General features: G+C 40.8%; 1 protein-coding gene across 1 annotated transcript in view; it reads right to left on the bottom strand.

The window, feature by feature from the left end:
- The window catches only part of TMEM132B (transmembrane protein 132B), a 469,297-nt gene that overhangs the window by 19,213 nt on the left and 428,275 nt on the right, over positions 1–21,809 (bottom strand). The window contains exon 5 of the mRNA XM_072600715.1: positions 14,185–14,390. Within this exon, the coding sequence (XP_072456816.1) occupies positions 14,185–14,390 (206 nt within the window). The remainder of the gene's footprint in view (positions 1–14,184; positions 14,391–21,809) is intronic.

The raw sequence follows: 21,809 nt of genomic DNA, 5'->3' as shown, positions 1-21,809 counted from the left end.
CACATGACACTATGTTAGGTGGTTCCTCAGAATCCGCCTCTAAAGGAGAAAAGAAAACTTCTGTGAAAGCTGAAAAAATAGAAATTAAAAAATACTTCAATTGCAACAAACAGAATATTAGATTGGAATCCAGAGGATCTGAGTTGAAATCTTCATCCTGTCCTCTCTAGAAGATCAAGAAAGACACTTGCCCTCTCATCCTCAGTTTCCCCATATGTTAAATGAGGGGATTTGAGTAAGTGACCGTTAAGCTCATTTTCAACTGAAAATCTTTTATCCTAGAACCTATGCTTCTCATCATCAATGTTGGGTTGGACTCAAAAGACCCTAGAATGGGCAGAAAGAAAGATCAGATGGCACAGAATGATGGACACAGACACCCTCTCTGGCACCATGCATCTATCTCCCATAATCCCATGATGGCCAGTCCTGTCCCTGCTTTCCATTTCCCATGAATACAACATCAGGATCATGCTTACACTGGGTAACCCTGCGCCCCTCCCATTGCCCAGTTCCAAGGGGATACACTTCTGATGAACTGTTGTATCCCTTCTTACTCCTAAACCATTGTCAGAGAATCATAATAGGAGCAGAATCAGCCTTTAGCAAGGGGCAACGTCTTTGAAAATAATACCATTCCCATGAGTGGAGTGAAGATATCATTTGGCCCAAACATTTTCTTCCCATCTTCTAATTCATTTTCCATTTATACCGCAGGATAAGCTCCAATGTTCACTTATCTAGCTTGTATTCTTACTTGGAAATCAGGTTTTAAACACCAGGTGGTCCTGGTTTCTCTCACTAGGGGCCCATGCTAGGGAATTCATGGACTCCAAATGCTTCATTTCCTGAGATGATCAGCATTTCTGGAGTCAAGGTGGGGGAGGGGCATGAGAGTCACTTGTTTTTGATGGCGTTTGAATGAGATTTTCTTTTTACTTTCCTTTTTGAAGTGTTCATAATGTTCTTCTCTTGTACACGCTCTTTGAAATATTAGTTATGGGAGAATCATTATGAAAGTGAAAGGCATTGCTTTAAATTGTTTTATGACAAAGTTAGCAAAGAAGAAGCTGAGAAAGGCTTTTCTCAGATCCATACACCATCAAAGCATTAAGCAAGCTCCATTATGTAAGCTGATGCAGTTATGTAATTTAACATGGATCCAAGAGTGATCGTTTTCCCCCAATCAATTATTGTTATAAATCACACAGCTGACATGCATTTGAAAGTAAGTATGAATAGATTGGGCCCACACAACCCATATACCATCCATTCTGCTTTGCATCCCCTCTCTCCTCTCCATCTCAGAAGACGTGGCGTTCTGGAGACCTCAGACATTTGTATGACCTCCGAGATTCTAATCAAAGAATCTCGGAGGTCATACAGACTCTGCTGTACCTGAACAAGAGTCCCCATCACAACCTACCTGCTGAGTAGTCATCCTCTGGTCTTTACTTGAAGACCTCCATGGGAGGCAATAAGGGAAGGGGTCCATCCTCTTTCAAAGTGACCCATTCCCCTTCTGTCCAGCACTATTAAATGTTTCCCTGATATTAGATGAATTTCTCTCTTTTCAATTCAAGTCCACAAGCAATTTTAAGCACCAACTACATGCCAGGCACTGTGCTAAGGGCTAAGAATACAAAGAAAGTCAAAAGACAATGCTTTAACGAGCTCACATTTTAAGAGGGGAGGCAACATGCAAACAACTACACACGAATAAGCTAAATACAGGATAAATAGGAGGGGGAACCAATAGAAGGAAGGATCTAGAAATAAGAGGAGTTGAAAAAGGTTTCTTGTTGAAGGTAGAATTTTAGCTTAGATTTAAAGGAAGCCAGAGAATCCAAGAGGTAAAGATGAAGAAGAAAAGAATTTCAGGTATGGAGGACAGCCAATGAAAATTCATGAAGTTGGGAGATGGTGTCTTTTGGGAGGAAAAGCATGGAAGTCAACGTCACTGGATCACAGAGCATGTGGAGTACCATGGTGCCTGGTTCTAGGCACAAGGAGAATACATCTAATCCCTCTTTCACATGATGATCCCTCAAAAACTTGAAACTACTTTTCTCTCCCACTATGTCTTTTCATCAGGCTTGCCTATTGATACAAGTTAACTACCCTCAGCTCTCTCCACTAATCCTCATATGACCTGAACTCCCCTCTCCTGGACACTGTAGCTTATCAATGTTGTTCCCCCAATGGGGCAACCAGAATTGAATACAAATGCAGTCGGACCACAGCAGAGTCCAGAAGGACAATTAACTGCCTACTTAGGGCACCATGCATCTCTCATTTACCTTGAGATTACATTACCTTCCTTGACTACCATAGCTCACTGTGGAATCCTCTATGAAGCTTGCAGTTCACTATGACCACCAGCTCTTTTTGAGATGCCATGCTGTGTAACTATTTCTCCCCTATCCCAGGTTTGTCGCTAACTAGGTACAGGTAACCTTGAGTGCCTTCCCCATGGATCAACTTCCCCATGTGCAAAGCAAGGACATTTAAACCATATGATCTCTTCATCCATTCCCAATGTGAAAATTCTATAATCGGATTTGGTTTACTATATTTCTATCCTTATGATGAGTGAAGCAATGTGCCAAGTGTTGGGGATACAAAGAGAGGCAAAAGACAGCTTAGGAGTCCATGCTGTAAGAGGGATAAAATGCAAGTAGCCTCAGAGAGAAGACACTAGCATTACAAGGAACCCAGAAAGGTTTCTTGTATAAGGTGAGATTTTAGCTGGGACCTGAAGGAAAGAAGTAATTCCAGGAATTAGGAAGGCAGGGAGCCACATATAATTGCAGTTTACAAAGATTTTAGCAATGCATTTGACATGGTATGTCATATTATTCTCATGGAGAAAAAAAGATAGCCGTAGACAATAATTTCATTAGATAGCTTCTGGAATGAGGAAGGATATATTAAGGGTTTCATGTCACCATGGCAAGAGGTCTGTAGCACAGAGTGCCCAGGGATCAATGCTTGGCCCTCTGCTGTTTAGCTTTTTAATCAATGACTTACAAAAAGACCTACAGGGATACTTGCACCATCTGTGAATGACACAGTTGTTCCTGTGGGTGCTACCACCAAAGCTACTGTAGAGTAAGAAGAGAAAGGTCTTGAGGTCAAAATTCTTGGCCTTGCCAAATAGGTTCAACCTCAGAATCTGTTAGGATTATCAGTAAAGGAAATTGCTGAAGAAGAGGCATGATGGTCTGCTTTGTCTTGCACCCCAAGGATAATGGTATCTTTCCATGCGAGTTGAAGATGTCTCCCCCCATAAGAATGTCAACCCTTGAGAGCAGGGATGGTCTTACATTTCTATTTGTACTCATTATTCAGCACAGCATGTTGTACATAAATACTTAGTAAATGGTTCATTCATTCATTCACAAGCTAACAGCTAACACACTGTATATGAATAAATGGAGAACCAGAAAATACCTCCAACTGGCTAGAAAACTGGGCTTAAATAAATAAGATGAAATTGAGATCAATGTAAATATATTACACTTGGGTTCAAGAAAATGATTTCAAGAGTATACATAAAGGGTGGGGAGACATTGATGAAAAATATCTCAAGATCTTTAAAAAAAGATTCAGGGGTTTTAGGTAGCCTACAATCTTAATATGAGTCCCTGGAGGGTAATGTCAACCAAAAATTCTCAAGCGGCCACATCCTTAATTAAGAAGACCACAGCTTCCGGAGCAAAGTGATAATGGCACTTTACTTTGCCCTAGTCAGACTTCATCTAGACTATTGTATCTATTCATTTCTGGGTCCAGTAGTTCTAATGAGATAATAGAAAGTTTAAAAGTGGAAAGCAATCAAAATGGTGAATGGCTTTGAGTCTATACTATACTCAGATGAGTTAAAGGAACCAGGGATGTTTAGTTTAGAGCAGAAAAGGCTCCAGGGAGGAGATGACAGTGGTCTCCATTTATTTGAACAACTGTCAGATAGGATAGAGTTTAGAATCGTTCTGTTCAACCGCAGTGGACAGAACAGGAAGCAAAAGGAGGAAGGGACAGAATGACAAATTTAGGCTTGATGTAAAGAACAAGTACCTGGGCATTCAAGCTGCCCATAAGTGAACTGTGCTGCCTTGGGAAGAAGTAGGTTCCCCATGCACTGTAGGGTTTTATTAAAAGCTAGATGACAACTTGGTTGGTATATTATCTAGGGTTTCTTTTTTAAGATACGAATTGCACTACCCGACCTCTGAGGACACCTCCAACTGTAAAATTATATTATTTTGTTATTCCTAGGTGGGCAAGAACATAGAGAGAGTGAAAATTGGGTTTCTGGGTTTCAACAGGCATTTGAGATGAGGCAGAGAAGATGCTTTATAAAATTTTTTATCCCTTCTGAGAAAAGAAAAACACTCTTGGAAATGGCAAAAATAAATTCATTATTTCTGTAAGAAAGCCATCAATCCCCTCTCTTCTTACACCTTCATTAATCCTTCCAGTTATCTCTTGGATAAAAAAAATGATATTTCCAAAGTTCATTTTTTAGACAGGTATTTCTCATTCTGAGGCCACCTTCTTCCAGCTCAGGCCAACAGAAAACTCTGAGGACTCTCACTATTGATCCATTCCTTCTACATTTGGACCCTATTGTCCTATGCCCTGCAACAATGTTAACCTACAATGGCCCAACATCTGTTGCCCCATCACTCACATACATTTCCTTCTCTCTATACACAGTGCCACAATCCCAGACTGAGGGTTCCCCACACTGGGGAAATCTCAGAAATATATCTAAGGCACGGCTATAGCGTCTAGGGAGATAGAGACAAAAACTAGAGACTATCCTCAAGAAACTCCCCTTCTACTGTGAGACTGTGCCAAGTATAGAAATATAACAAGTATTTTAAAACAGAGAGACTAGATCAAAGGAAGGATAAAAATGCCAGAGAAAACTCGTCAAATAAACAAGCATTTATTAAGTACCTACTTATTATATACCAGGCACTGTACTAAAGACTGGAAAAACAAAGAAAAGCAAAAGACAATCCTACCATCAAGGAGCTCCCAATCCAATGGGGAAACAATATGCAAACAACAATGTACGAACAAACTATAGACAGGATGAATTAGTAATAAGTCATGGAGGAAAGACACTAGCATTAAGGGGGAATCAGGAAAGGCTTCATGTAGAAGGCAGATTTTTTTTTTTTAGCTCTGCCCTGATGGAAGTCAAGGAAATGAGAAGGCAGAGCAGAGGAGGGAGAGAATTCTAGCTATGAGGGACAGTCAGAGAAAAGGCATCCAGATGGGAGATAGAATGTCATGTTCAAGAACAGAGAACAGGCCAGTGTAACTGGGCCAGATAAGATTGGGAATAAAGGCTAAGAAGACTGGAAAGATGGGGTGGGACAGGCTATAAAAGGCATTAAAAGTCAAGCAGAAGACTCCACAATTGATGCTGGAGGTCATAGGGAGCCAGCCAATGATGTTTTACAGCTAGAAGGATGACGTGGCCAAACCTGCATTTTAGGAAGGTCAATTTGACTTCTAGGTGGAGGCTCAATTTAGGTGAGGAGAGATTAGAGGCAGGAAGACTCACCAGCAGCTACTGTAATAGTCCAAGCACAAAGTGATAAAGCCCTGCACCAAGTGGGTGCCATGTCAGAGGAGAGAAAGGGCATAGAAAAGACATACTGTAAAAGCAAAATCTACAAGCCTTGGAAGCAGATTGGATAAAGATGAGAGAGGGTAGGGAGTCTAAAATCTCTGATTCTATTAGCACTCAAAACTTTTCATAATCTGATTCTAGACTCTGTAGCCTTCTTTCACATTAGTCCCCTTTCCCATCCATTCCCATGTAGGATGGATGACATCTCTAGAACTGGAGAGTGCCATCCATGCCATCTCATTTTGCAGAAGATAAGCCATCTTCCTTAAAGTTATCCAGGTAGAATTAGAGAAAGGACTGACCTTAGGACCTCTGACTTTGAATCCAGGTCTATTTCTACCGCACCTTGTGCCATCCCTACAATATGATTCAATCAATATAAATTACTTGTCATTTTCCCAGCTCATCCCACTATTCGCCTGGGTAGTTTGATACAGTGGATAAAGTGCTAGATTAGGAGCCAGAAAGATCTGGGTTCAGATCCTGCCTCAGGTGCTTGCTCCTAGCCATGCGGCCCTGGGCAAGTTACTTAAGCTAGTTATTTAAACTCCAGCTCTAACCTTCTTCCAAGCATAGAGACAGTGTAAAATTTCTTTTTCACAAAAAGTATTCCAAGTTTGAATGCCACTCTTCCTCACCTTCCCCCTTAAAATTTCTAATTTCACTTAAAGCAGAGATCAGGTGATCTTGAGTCATTTCAGTCATGTCCAACTCTTTGTGATCCCATTTGGGGTTTTCTTGGCAGAGATATTGGAGTGATTTGCCATTTCCTTCTCCAGCTCATTTTACAGATGAGGAAACTGAGGCAGAGTTAAGTGACTTGCCCAGGGTCACACAGCTAGGAAGTTGTCTGAGGTCATATTTGAACTCAAGTCCTCCTGACTCCAGAGCCAGAACTCTATCTACTGTTCCACCCAGATGCTTAGATGAGATGCCATCTTTTGAATTAGTTTTTTTTCCAATGTCCCAGTTAGAAGCATTTTTGAAAGTACTTTGCTATGTACTTGGAATATTTTGATATATTGAATATATTTTTAATAATATATATTTGAATACATTTTTAATAATTACTTACCTACATATGTGGGTACACACTCCCCGAACTAGTAGATATAACCTTCTTGAGATCAGGAAGAGAAGAGAAAGGGAATAAATGCTTGTAAAGCACCTACTATGTGCTAAGAACATTTACAAATCTTATTTCATTGGACCCTCACAACAACTGTCAGAGGTAGCTACTAGTAGTATGATCCCCATTTCACAGTTGAAGAAACTGAGGCATATAGAGTTTAAGTGACTTGTCCAGTACACACAACTAGTAAGTACCTGAGGTAATGGTCTTATCTTTGGGTCCCCAACACATGACACCATATCTAGCACATGGCAGGCACTCAAATATGACCGCTTGTTGAATTGAAATCAATGTTGTTTTCCCAAGCAGAAAGGAAGCCACTTGAGGGCAAGACCTCTTTCTTTGCATCCTCAGCACCTAGCACAGCTTGCCCAGCCCAGGAAAGACACTAAAACATTTCCCGAATATAATTGAATGTCTTGTCAAAGCAATGAGATGCTTTCGTGGTTTCCTCATGCCAACGCCCAGGGGAAGGAGAGAAAGAGAGGGTCCATTTTTAGCAAGCACCTGATGGCGGTAATTGAGGCCAACTTGAGGTGGCCCTTTTTAAGTCAAGGTGTTATAAATGACATTCATTTCCTCTTCAGAGCCATGGCTCTTACTCGCTTAGTAAGACACAGTGGTTCAGCTCACATTTCCCCAGCTTCCACAAATCATTCAAACTCTATTAAATTACATGGTCCCCTTGGACCCTTAACATCTCATTAAGGCCTTTGGAGTGGGCCTAAAAATCCTTCCTCAAGGCAATGAGTTTGCTTTCGGTGAAATACAAGTTTTCCTTAACGTGAAATAATGCTTTCTAGTACTTTCTTTTCTTTTCTCACCTCCAGAGGCCCTTTGGCTCAGAGAGTTTCAAAATCCTATTTCCTCATAAATTGAATCCTTGTAAATCTCTGTCCCCTAAAGGTTACTAAATCCTTTTGTCTTTTCCAGGAGCAAGGAAATTTTAATTTTGTGGCCATGTGCTTCCACCATCTTGGAGTCTCTTCTCTCATCTGTAGAATGGGAATGATAACACTCTCAGGTAGTGCTGTACAGCACTACCTGAGAAAGAATATTCTTAATGATGAGGGTGGGGGGAGAGAATTTGCAACTCAAAATTTGAAAAAAAATGTAAAAAACTGTTTTTACATGTCATTGGGGGAAAATATTAAATTTAAAAAAAGAATATTGGATTTGACTGTATCAAGATCTATGCAGCTCTGGGCATGTCATTACTCTATGTTTTTGTAAAATTTGTAAAATGCAAGGGCTGACCTAAATAACTTTTAAGGCTCCTCCCAGTTCTAAAACTATGATCCTATGACACTAAGTAACTTAATCTCTCTCTGCCTCAGTTTCCTCAACTGTAAAATGGATTCCCATTCATCCATTTATTTATTTATTTGTTTGTTCCTTTGTTTATTACCCAATAACAGCAGCAACCTCCCAGGATTATTATGAGTTCGAATGAAATAATATTTTTAAAGTGCTTAGCACAATGCCTAGCACATAGTAGGTCCTTAATAAATGTTTCTTTTCTTCCCCTTTGCCTTACTTCTCTCTCCCTCTGTCCATGAGGTGCCCAGCTGGCCTCTCTAGCATCATTCCCAGCCTCATTCTCCTAGATGGACAACAACTTAGTAAGGTTGAGTCCTTTTCTTAACCCTTTAACCATCAAAATCACTCACCTTCTATTCCCTCAGAACCTTGCTCTGTGTTCCAAGCACCCAGTACGACAACTTTTTCTGGTCCATGTCTTGTTTCCAATTTTCAGAAAGGCTTGTTATACACCCTCATTCAATATGATGGAGAGAGCAAATTGACCCTATGAATCCCTTACTACAGGGAACTCCCAGGTAAGAAAAGTTCCTCTACCAAGGCAGATCAGCAAGTTATAGTCTTAAAAAGCAGCCTAAAGGCAATGTGAAGGTTCAATGACTTTCCTCCTGTCACAGTAAATCTGAGTCATAATTGAGACTTGAACCCAGTCTTCTTGGCTCCAAGATCAGCTCTCTATCACCATACCTTAATGCGACCAAAAGATAATCTCATTGTCAGCTCAACACAGCAGGAGGTAGAAAAGAGCTAAGCTAACTCCCTGCCCAGAAGAACTTTTCATTTTTTAAAGGAATTTTCCATTCCTTAGCCTATCCAAGCAAGCAACATGGAGGTTTTGGGCAACATGGTCTGGTCACCAGAAGAAAGAAAAGCTGGTGAGAAAGAAGAGGGAGGCATACCTTTTCTCCTGCTGCTAAGGCAAGTCATAAGACCAGAAATTCAGAGCCAGAAAGAACCTGAAAGGTCACCTAGTCTGGCCTCATTACTTTACAAATAAGCAAACTGAATCTTGGCAAGGACAAGTGACTTGTCCAATGTCACACTGGTAGTAAATGTCTTCTGACTTAATATCCAGTGCTTTTCCAGGAATAGGAGAATGAGTGATTTCTATACACTAGAGCCTCCTTATAATACTCTTGTAGCAGTCCATAGAGTGAGACAGCTTTTGGGATAAGAGCTGTTCCAATGTATTTCTTAGGAAACTATAGTAATTAATGGCCCTTTGGGGCAAGGTAGTGGGAAGGGAGGTGGCCAATGGATCTTCTGTGCAGCAACAATAGCCATCGCAAGTCTTTTCTACTCTCTCCCCTCTCTTCCTACCCTTTTGGGGTTTATTGGAATACTTTCTCACTCCCTATATACTTTAGAGCATCCTGCATATGCTCTATTTTGACTCTGTCCATGCCCTTTCTGTGCTCCATGAGGACAAAGAATGTTTCATCCTCAGCTCCTAAAACAGTGCCTTGCACATAGTTGGTGATAGGTAAAAGATCTATAGGATGGAATTAGTGAATATTGTTTCTGGAATTTGCAAATTGGATTATCAAAGTTATAACTGTAAAGTTGAAAATCAGTATTCAGTGACCCTCTTGAGAATGTGGAGGAACTCAGAGGCACATGCAAGTCAGATGACGTGGTTCCAGTTCTCCTACTAGCTGAGGGACATTGGTCAGTTACTCCCACCCTCTGGGCCTCAGTATTTGAAGAAGTGTCATAGGGAAGAACCACCAACCTTGTTCTGTCTGATCTGAGAGGGCAGAACAAGAAACTCACTACTCCTGGAAGCAGCCCATTCTACTACCATACAGGTCTCACTGATAGAAAGATTTTTCCCTAAAGGGAAGGATCTCTGAAGTCTCTTCCATCTGTGAAATACCATGATTCTGTGCTTTGGAGAGTTCTTTACAAAATGAAATGGTTGGACTGGTTGCTCTCCAAGGTTCCTTCCATTGCTAACAGTTTATGAATCCACAAAATGAGAAAAAAACTTTTAGTCTCCTATTGAATGAAGAATAAAACCTTTGATCTCCCATTAGATGCATAAAAAAAGCTCTAGTTTCTCATTGAATGGATTGAAACCTCAAACTGGACATCCCATAGACATTTGAAATGTAACATATCCAAAGTTGAGTTCATTATCTTTCCTCTCAAATTCTCTCCTCTTCCTACTTTCTTTGTTACTAACAATGGCATCACCATCCTCCCAATCTCTTGGACTTGCAACCTGGATGTCAACCTCAATGCTTCAATATTTCATGCTCTTGCTGTTTATCCTTCATTCTCAAAGAGGACCATGACATCAAAAAGGTAATGCTATAACTTGCAAGTGAATTGGATTTAAATGATGGAGAGCTATACAAAGTCACCAGCCTCATTCTCTCCTCCAGAGTCATCTGGGTTAAGTGGTAAGATAGAGAGCAGGACAACTGGGGATGGCCCGGCACCTCATGTCCTATATATAATCTGTAACTAAGTCCTGTCTCTTTTACCTCTGTAACCTCTCTCCTCTATCACTATACAACCTGTTGCAGGTTCTCATCACCTCACACCTGGACTATTGCAATAACCTGCTGGTAGGTCTGCTTCCCTCAGATCTCTCCCCATTCCATCCATCCACCACTCACCTCTTAAATCCATCATCCAAAACCACAGGTCTATCCATCCATGTCACCATGCTACTCAATAAACTCCAGTGGTTCCTGATCACATCTAGGATCAATTATAAAATTTTCTATTTAGCTTTAAAAACTCTTCCTAACTGGGCCCTTTCCTATCTTTCCCTTTCCAATCTGCTTATACCCTAGATTCCATATAGGGTATACTCCATATACCTTGTGACCCAGCAATTCTGGCCTCTCAATTGTTTCTCAAATGGGACAATTCCATGTCCCAACTCTGGGCACTTTTTTCTGGCTGTCTCCTATCCTTTGAATGCTTTTCCTCCTCATCTGTCCTTCCTGGCTTCCTTCAAGTCCCAACTAAAATCCCACCTTCTCCAATAAATATTTATTAAGTTCTTATTATGTGCCAGGCATCAAGTGATGAGGATTTTTTAAAAAGACAAAGTCAACCCCTGCCCTAACAGAGTGCACAATCTAAGGGGAGAGCCAATATGCAAACATCTATGTACATACAAGTTATATATACAGAAAAACTGGAGAAAAATCTCAGATGGAAGGCAAGCTGTCTATATATTTTGATGGTTTTTGTCTACTCTGACATAAGTCTCTCATGAGAATCTAAAGATGCCATGGCTTTTGTCCACCTGATTTTGTTACTTCCCCTCACTTCCCCTTACATTTCTACCAAATGGCCGATTTCATGTTTTCCATACACGACATTACATCTCTCACCTCTATGCATTTGCACAAGCTGCATCCTCCAAGCCTGGAATGTTCTCCCTCCTCAATTCTGCCTCCTGGAATCCCACACTTCATTCTATGTTCAGTTCAAATGCAAGCTCTACTACATAACTACTTCTGATCACTGCCCTTCCATCATGTTGTAAATGTTCCTTTCTCCCGGAGAGCGTTTTTCTTTTATATCTGTTTACCTGGGTAACTACTTTGATTCCAGTAGGATAAAAGCTCCCTGAAGATAGAGTCTGTTGTGTTTTTGTCTTTATTTCACTAACAATTAGCAGCATGCATGCAACGATAGATCTTAAACTGAAAGAGACTTCGATTGGCATCTGGTCCGATGATCTCACCATATGGATCATCCATCTTAGCTTTAGAACTAGATGGAATCTCAGAGGTCATTCAGGTCCATCTCTCTCCTTTTTCAGATGAGAAAACTGAGACCGAAAAAAGCTGCGTCTGCCCAAGAACAGGCAGAGAGTAAAATGTCAGAAGGAAGATTTGAATCCATTTCCTGTGCCTCCAAAATCTGTTCTTTTTCCATGGTAACACACAGTACATACCTGCCACATAGTAGACACTTTAAAACATGAATGTTAAATTGAATTGCAATGAATACAATTATACACATTGAATAGAAAATATTAACCCTTTATGACAGCCTTACCCTTTCTTCGAAAACTCATTCCTCTAAATACCACCAGGCTTACCAATTCCCTCTACCTGAACAGAGATGGCATCTTTTTAGATCAGGGTAGGACCAAGAAGCAGCATGTGTTCCAAAAGGGAAGGAACACTTTCCCACACTTTATGTAATCAGACCCTATTAAGGATCTTCCCTTTTCTAGTGTGAATGTCAAGATTCCAGGGTTGTGTTAATCTAATGTAATCTTCAAAATTTCCCCTTTCCAGGAGGAAATGTCTCTTCTCCGCCCCAGATGAGAAGATTCCCTTAGGTGTGTTATTAATATACCACTCTGAGATCTCAGAATGCTGAATAATTCAAGGTTTGTTTATCATCCCCTAATTTATGTTTTATCTTATCTTTGTTTCTCTTCATTCTTCAACACCCCACCCCCCTGAGCTTCTGAAATTGTATGCACATCACGCATGCTGGTATACTCTCTCTACTGCTGCTGGAGTGGGGAGAAGGTCTTATGTTTCTGTTCAGTCATTCAGGTTTTCTCTTGGCTTTAATCTACTAGACCCTGTAGGGAAAAAAATTATTGCTATGGATTTCCCAGGGTCTACGATGGGCAGGGACAGATTACCACTGTAGTACCGCTGGTGAAGTATGTGGGAGAATAAAGGATGTCATCAGAAATACATAGGGCTAGAAAATTTTAAAAAAAGAAGTCAATCATGTAATAAGAGAAAAGACTACCACCCAAGAGCCAGCCCAAGTTCTCCATTGCAACGTCAAGAGAGCTGGAGGAAGTCATTCAGTATTTCTTGTGCTTCAAGAAAGCTCTTGGCATGACTTCAAAGAACTATGGATAGCTTTTACATTGCTAGCTTGAAGATCCATGAGAATTCCCTTTCCTGAGGCATACTTTGCTCATGCTTAGTTTACTGAAATCATATCCTGTTCATTAATCTGTTACTTCTTTTCAGAATGTTCCAATCACATCTTCATCCCTGTACCTGCTCATTTCATTCTGTACTTCTATTGATTGTCCCTTAATGAATGTTTATTGATTGACTAAATGACTGATTTATCTTCCAACTCTTTGCTGTTGTTACTGCTGCTGGTGTTCAATTATTTTGTGTTTTCAGTAATGTCTGACTCTTTGGGGTTGTGTTGGCAGAGACACTAGAGTGGCTTGCCATTTCCTTCTCCAGATCATTTTACAAATGAGGAAATTGGGGTAAACAGTTAAATGACTTGCCCAGGGTCACCCAGCTAGTAAGTGTCTGAGGTTGGATCCAGGGCCGCTGCTCTATTCGTTGCACCACCTAGCTGCCCACCCCCATGTAAGTATTTAATAAACATTTGTGAAATTGAATGCACAAGCTGAAGCATCTGTCTCCTGAATACCATTACTGACAAGCCAATGATTTGTGTAGCAATGTTTTGTTCAAAGCCTAAACCAACATTCATTGTCATGGTTGGGCAATTTACCTAATCTATCTGAGTCTTAGTTTTCTACTCTGTAAAGTGGAGGAGTTGAACTAGATGGACCTCTAGGTACCTTCCAATGCTAACTCAATGATCATAAAATCTTTTCTCACATGTGGGAGGGAAGGCAGATATAATTATCCATCCACTTGATGCAAATAGAGAAACTGAGGTAGAGAACAACTCAAGGTCATGAAACTATACGGTGAGTGGATTTAGGCTTTTTCTCCCCTTGGCTAAATGCTCTTTCTATATAGACCTATGTCCAAAGGGTTTTATATTCAGAATAAGGTAATAAAAACCAGTGGCATGTATTTAGTATTCTAAGATTTGTGAAGAACTTTACAAATATCTCTATTTTATTCTCACAACAATTCTTGGAGGTAAGTGCTATTATGACCCCCATTTTATACATGAGAAAATTTAGGCAGACAGAGGTGAAATGACTTGCCCAGGGTTATACAGCTTGCAAGTGTCTAAGGACAGACAGTTTTGTACTCTGGACTTCCAGGACCAAGGCTCTGTCCATAGTACCACTTTAGCTTTCATGGCAACCCTCCCTTCCAACAGCTCCTCTTGGTCACCCCAATTTCTCCTCTCCTACCTTTTGTTTTGGGCAACGGGGATTCTCCATCCCTTGATCTGGCTCAGCTCTGTGTCTGAGATCTCAATCTGCAAAGGCAGCCTTGGGACCCAGACGGTCACTTCGAGCTGAGTAGTGAAATGCTGGTACGTGAAGTTCACAATGGTGTCCACTTTGCTCTTCATCTCCTTCCCATTCACAAAGATGGAATCACAGCTATCAGAGACCTGTGGGTGTGAAAGAAATCTTGAGATGCATTATGGGTGGCAGGGCAGAGCAGGGCCGGGATGGGGGAGGCAGGTAGATGCTCAGGCTCACGCCACAGAGCCAACCCTCATTTATTAGCCTCCAAGACAACACTAATAATATGAACTGTACACACAGTAATTTGTGTGTTCTAATTAGTAGCAAACAGTGATAAATGGACCCAAGGGAAAGCATTCCGCATTGCTCAGTCTAGATGAGGAAAACTACAAAAAATAATTGAACAGAATTACATAACCACTTCTGTTTCCACCACCTCTTCCCTCCCCCTCCCTTCCTCAACACTCCTCTACCACCCAAATGTCAGATGTATTCAACCTCACATGAATCAAACTTCAGGTACATCAATTTCCATGCCTTCGACAATTTTTTTAAAAAAAAATGCATAAAAGATGGCCATATGTTACAAACAAATTACTTTGTTCTCAACCACAAACAGGATGGGGAGGGAGTGGAAATAGGGGGACAGATCCAGGAACTGTGGAAATTTGTAATATATTAGGATCTTTGGAAGTAAAGTACTAAGGAGATAAATACCAAGTCTGGGCATAATTATTTTCAGACATTTAAACTGTAATCTGAGATTACACAAGTGAGGAAGCAACTCTTCTATTAGGGCCACTAGTTTTAGCTCCAGAAGGCAGTGTGGAAAGAATGGGAGAATTTGAAACCAAAGGACCTGTGTTCAAATTCTGGCTGTCAATTCGTACCTGTGTGACTTTGGACAAACCACTTCATTTCTTTGAGTCTGTTTCTACAAAGGTAGAATCAGAGATGGTTCCTTTTAGTTCTAAGTCTATGACCCCATGACTTTTGCTAAAACGGCATCCAGAAGACAGCAAATGGGACGGTCCATGTCCCATAGTCCAGCCTGCAGTTCTCCATTTTCCGTACAATAACAACATGAAAGACTGTTAAATGCTTTTCTAAAAATCTAAGTAAACTCTATGTACACTGTTGCTTTGCTTTACCAATAATCCCTAATCACAAAAGGTCAGCATGATCCATTCTGGATGCAGTCACCATGCCGACTTTTGGTGGGTCTCCTACATGTCCCTCTGTGTATCCTCACTGACTTCTCCAGCCAGTAGCTAAGCAGCCCTCCTTGGAAATCTTCTAGCAATTTATTATTACCTCTTTCTCAGGCTTCCATACCTTTCTTTGTAGTTTTTTAGAACTCAAGAATTTCACTTAAAATGATGGTTCACTTTGATAATAATGTTTTAACATTTAGAAAGCTCTTTACATCCGGCATTTCATTTGGGTCTCATAACAACCCTAGGAGGTGGGTGCCATTATTATCCCCATTTGGTAGATGAAAAAACTGAGGTTGAGTGATTATATTGCATCATCATCATCATCATCATTGCTAGCATTTACATAGCACTTAAAGGTTTTCTAAGCACTCTATGGACATTATCTTATTTAATCCTCACCACAGTCCTGGGAGGTAGGTGCTATTACTATTTCCATTTTGCAGATGAAGAAACTGAGCCTAAGGGAAATCATGTGACCTACCACTACCACCACTGTGCAAAAGACTTTACTAATATTATTCCATTTGTTCCTCACAACAACCCTGAGATAGGTGTTATTATTATACCCATTTTACAGTTCAGGAGACTGAAGCAAACTATAGGTCAAATGACTTGCCCAAGGTCACAGAGCTAGTATATGTCTGTGGCCAAATTTTAACTCAGGTCTTCCTGACTCCAAGCTTAGGACTCCATCCACTATGCCACCATCCTAAGAAGGATCAGATTTATGAACAGAATTGGGAACAATAGACTGAAGGCAAAAACAGACAGATTTAGGTGTGGTGGAAAATTTTCTAAAAATTACAGCCAGGCAAAAGTAGAAGAAACTGCCTGTAGGAGTAAGGTGGTAAAGGGTTCACTCTCCCTAAAGGTATACAGCAGCCCTTTTCAGGTCAGGGACAGACTAGATGGTCTTCAATGGGCCTTCCAGCACTGTGATTCTGTGAAATGGGGATGTCCAACCTGGGAAAGAGAAAACTCAGAAGAGGATTTAAGACATGAGAGTTGTCTTCTAGTATCAGAATGCCTGTCATGTGAAAGGATTAGCTTTTTTCTTCTTGGCCCCATTGGCCAGACACAGGAGCAATGAGTGGAAATTTCAGAGAGGCAAATTGAGGCATGAGGGGAGGAAACATTTCCTAACAATGAGAGTCATTCAAATTAGGGCTGTCCAAGTCAGCCCATTAGATTATATGAGTCTACAACCTTCCAAATTCTAAGTGGGAGCTGCCTTCCCCGATCATGATCAGTCAATGGAAATTAACTATGATTTCCCAGAGGAAAATGTGCCAGCATTAACAGGCACACATGAGGGTAAAAAATAATATCGCCCCCAACCAGCTTTCATGTCAGCAGTTCACTAGGGGATGGAAGGAAAGACAAAGGAAAAAATAATTAACGGGAAGCTTGAAACTGACCCTCAGTTCTCTGTGCTACCAATATCACAAATGAGGAGGAATATTTTAAAAACCTTTGTCATCCCTACTTCACAATACATCACTGAATGTCTTTAGGAATCTTGGGGCACGTTAATCAAGGTTGTTCGTTAATAGGAGGAACAGCTGAAATGATATATTACAACGAGCCTATCTCAGGCATCCACAGAAACCCATCTAGGCAGCCTGAGAATGGTAAAGACAGAGAGCTGCACTCCAGAGATGTGTCCTTCTCTATGGCGCCAAGAGGTAGAAACAGGAGGGAGAACATTCTAGGCATGAGGCAGTAGGTGTGAAAGAAGGACTTTCATGAATGGGATGAGGAGATGAGGAAAACCAATTCCCTCCTTCACCTGAAGAGGTCACAGGATCATTGATTTAATTTAGAGCTGAAAAGGACCTCATGGAATAGCTAGTCCAACCCCTTCCTTTTATAGATAAGGAAAATCAGGACTGGAGACAGCAAATGACTTATCCAAAGTCACACTAGTTGTAAGCATCATAGAGGGGATTGGAAACCATGTCCTCTACCTCCAGAAACAATGCTCTTTCCACCATACTATGTGTCCTCATGTGAAAGACTGGGCACGGAATGGTGTTTAAGTTTCACACAAGGTTGCTATGTCCTCCAGTTTTGCTTGTTATAAAAGTAGGTGGGGGAGGGCAAAAGAGAAGGATTTTACTCAGAAATTTAAAAAATAAAAATAATGCACCAATCTAATGTCTCAATCCCTAAGGCTTTGCTCTCTGATACTTGTGAGACAGAATATCCCTATAGTTTTTCATGAGGTCCTCTGAAAACTGAAGTCTAAACCAAAGAATATTAAGTCAATTAATTCTATAAAGCACTTTTCAAATGCTAAAAGGTCACATAAGTGTAAGTTATTACTCTTCTTCTTCCTACCATGGAAAAAATATTGACTTGGGAGTTCGGAGCCTTGGATTCTCTGTTGCTAATCTTATGACAAATCATTTCCTCCTCCCTGAGCCTCAACATCCTCATCAAAGATGGAGGAGATATGGGGGTGAATTGCTTGATTCTAGAAAACAGAACTGAGAGCCAAGGGGAGAAGTTATGAAGAGCCAAAAATTTGCCTTGGTATAAGGAAAAACTTCAAAATGACAAAAACCATCCCAGAGTATAGTGGTCTGCCTTAGAAGGGACCTTCATTCAGTAAAGGCTGGATGACCATTTGTCAGATATGTGTCTTGGGGAATTCTTGATCAGGCCTTGGTTGTGGATTGAACTAGATGGATTCTGGGATCCTTGTAAACTCATTCATTCTATGCCCTCCTTTGCTTGACTTCAGTTACACCCTGGCATGGTCACCCCGTATATTTATATTCACAGTATCATGGACTTCAGGATTCTGTGTGTCTGACTGGAATCTCAGAGTCAGAAATAACCTCAAAGGCCAATAAGATGTAGACTTGATCAAGAATCCTTTCTACAAGTGGTCCTCCATGTTTTGCAGATTTCTTGAAGATTTTGGCTGTAGCTTGCACACTTCTAACGCAGGGGAACTCACTACCTCCCAAGGCATCCTATACTTTTTTTGACACTGATTGTTAGGAAAACAGTTTGTTTGCTTTCTTCTCTGAAATTAAGCCCAAAATTGTATCTTTTCAACTTTTATTCATTGATCCTAGTTTTGCTTTCCAAAGCCAAGAGAAAACAAATTCAATCTCTCTTCCATAGAATAACCTCCTAATATTTCCACATGATACCCTTTCTATCTTTCTTACTCCCTGCCTTACATTCAACTTGGTTTCTACCTTTACTGTAACTTCATTCCCTTGAGTCTTCTCTGTTTATGCCTGGAGTCAGCAAGACCTGAGATCGAATCCAGTTTCAGATAGTTACTAGCTATGTAACCCTAGCAAGTCACTTAACCTCTGTCTGCCTTGACTATAAAATAAGAATCACATTAGTATCTACCTCACAGGAATCAGATGATATAATATTTGTAAAGTACTTAACACAGTGCCTGGCATTTAGTATGAATTTAATAAATGCATATTCCCTTCCCATTCAAGCTTCAATTGACTCCATAGCTAACACCAATGTTATAGTCTATGACTTGTATGAACCACAAGATGTCCACCTTAGAAGCCCCAGGTCCTTTCATTATTCCCAGCCTACTCATCTCTAAGCATTCCCTGGCATGTGATTCCTCTTCATCTATTCCAAGCCTACTAAACGTCACAAGAGAAATTCATGAAATCAAACTGATTTCACCCACTACAAACCTATCTGAATATACACTACAACTAGGCAATTCTATACTACTTTACTGATTTCCTATCTTATTCCTCATAGCTTTTGGCCAAACTGAGACATAAAGCAATAAATAATCTTCCTATGGTTACAACGTCAGAGAATGAGGACAGAATTCAATGAAATCCCTTCACTCTTCTCTCAGTCTTCAGAAATTCTCAATGCCATCATCCATTCCATCCACAAAGAGGTAAAATGACTTGTCCTGGGTCACACAGCCGTGACAGATCAGAGACAGGACCTGAAGCCACATCTTTCTGACTCTGGGGTCAGTTCTCTATACACTGCCTTATGCTACCTCTTGTTGGAGCTATACTCAATTCAAATACCTCTTCCTCCAAGAAACCTTCCCTGATTCTCTTTCCTTCCCCCTGTCTAACCTCTCACAGCACATTCTTCGCCCCTCCCTTGTGCACTTAACTATGTACTATTTTCTATTTTATTTATTGTGTATGGAGCATATTCCAGGATATCTCCAGAAAGGGAAGGATCATATCCTGCCTAAACTTTACTTTTAGCCAACAGCACACAGTAGGAACTTCATAACATGTTTGTGGTTTGTTGCATCTGAGAGACTACTGAACTAGAATGATCTCTAAGCTCTAAAATTCTATTAAGAGAATAGATCACATCTCCTAGGTGATCATGGTGTGAATGTGACCCTGGGGTTTCGAATGTCAGGGCAGGCAAGCTTTGAAAGGTCTTTTCAACCTGGAAAGTTTCCAAATACAGGTTCAGAAATGAACTGCAAAATCCGTGCTCTTTCTAATCTATCAAATTGCTTTTTTAAGCCCAGATCCTTTGACTCCCCTTCCATAATTCACTCTCCCTCTCCCCCCACCTCCATCTCACCCTCCATTCCCCCTCCCTCTCCCTTCTCTCCATCTCTCTTCCTCCTTTTCTCCCTCTTCCTCACTTTCCCCCTCTTTTTCTCTCCCCCCTTCCTCTCCCTTCCATATGTATACATATGGATATGACACACACACACACACACACACACAAGCACACACACACATATATATATTACATTATATATACATAAATATATATCTACAAATTAAAGTAAGGGATTAGTTTTAGTATTGCCAAGTGGCAGAGGGGTGGTAATCTGTACAAGCAGAGAGAATAGGCATTCCAAGGAAATTAAGGATGCTTGAAATATTAAAGTGCAAGACCAATGCTTTAGGACAAAACTAAACCCAGGCTCAGTCATCCCCAACCACATAATTCTCTCATCAGGGCACCCCTCTGCACCAGATTTCCTCTAAATATCTAAAGACTTTCCTGGGGGATTTTCAAAATGTTATGGGGTCATTTTGACTGCCCTTTACATAAAGTAAACCAGAAGGAGGCTGCTGAGCAGGCTCTATGCCATGCCAGTATTTGTTCAATGGCTGACATGCTCACTAATCTCAGACCTTTACTTGGAGAGCAAGAGAGCTAAGATCAAGGGTGAAACCTGACCCTGGGCTTCTCTCAGTGACCAGTAAAACAGGTAAAGCTGGAGTCACTGCTCCGCCTTGGCAGAAAGGAGATTTGATGGAGATCCGGCAAAGTTCAGGATGTGCTGTAGGCAATGACAGAAAAACTTTTGGATGATTTTCCCTCCACCTTTTTTCACTGCTATGAATATTCAGACTCCAGCCCAAGCAGCTGGAAGCAGCCTCAAAGCTCTTCTTGATTCCATGGGCCAGGAGACTCTGGGGCCTCTTTCCCTATTTAGTTGCAGCTCTGATATAAGCCTGACAGCCTCTCTGGTTAAGGGTCCCAAGGGCTTGCTGGAGACAACCCCTCATTAGCCCTGCAGCCTAGCTCTCTAAACTCCTTATTTAGCAAGGAGACTTTAAAAGATCTATAATTCATTCCATCAGGATGTGTGTTCCCTCCACCAATACAAATCACAATCCCACCAAACTTTAACAGATCATTTCAGGGATTGTTATGGTCAAGAGTAAAAAAAAGATTCACCACCTATCTCCTCATAAGGAGTCTCTCCACACTTAATTGGGCTGATTCTAAAGGGACAATCATATCCTCCATCCTTGTTCCATATGTGGTCCAGTCCCGAACCCACCTCCCTCTCCTTTCCTACTCAGGCCCTGAAGGAAATTCCAACAGAATAAGAGCTCCTTGAACTGAGGGATTTCTCTAGCTTGCATTATGTACATCCCCTGACACATGCTGGTTGTATAACCTTGGGCAAGTCACTTTATCTGTAATGTTTCAATGTCATAGGCAACTCTTTAAAACTAAATTGTGGAGATAATGTTGAACTATATTGGAAGAAGGAATTACTTCATCCGAGTGATTTTTTATGCCAGTGAAATAACACAGTCTAATAGTTATCCTTATCCCTCTCACCAGAGCCTAGCACATAGTAGGTACATAATAAATTCGTGTTAAATTGTTTCTAAGTGAGAAACCAAGTGGTAGGTCCTGCCAGAAGTTCTACTTTCTTGCTTAGAGTCTTCAAAAACACAAGCTTACCTCGGTGTCCCTTGTTCACATAAGCTTCCCTAGTATCAGTTTCTTTCTCTGAAAAATAAGGAATTCTTAACCTCCAAGTGTCATGGACCCCCTTTGGCTGTCAGTCTGGCAAAACCTATAGACCTCTTTTAATCATATTTTAAA

This window comes from Notamacropus eugenii, chromosome 4 (assembly GCF_028372415.1).
Source record: "Notamacropus eugenii isolate mMacEug1 chromosome 4, mMacEug1.pri_v2, whole genome shotgun sequence".
NCBI lineage: Eukaryota > Metazoa > Chordata > Mammalia > Diprotodontia > Macropodidae > Notamacropus > Notamacropus eugenii.
Note: the sequence above shows the minus strand (reverse complement) of the source record. Positions and strands in the feature narration are given on the sequence as shown.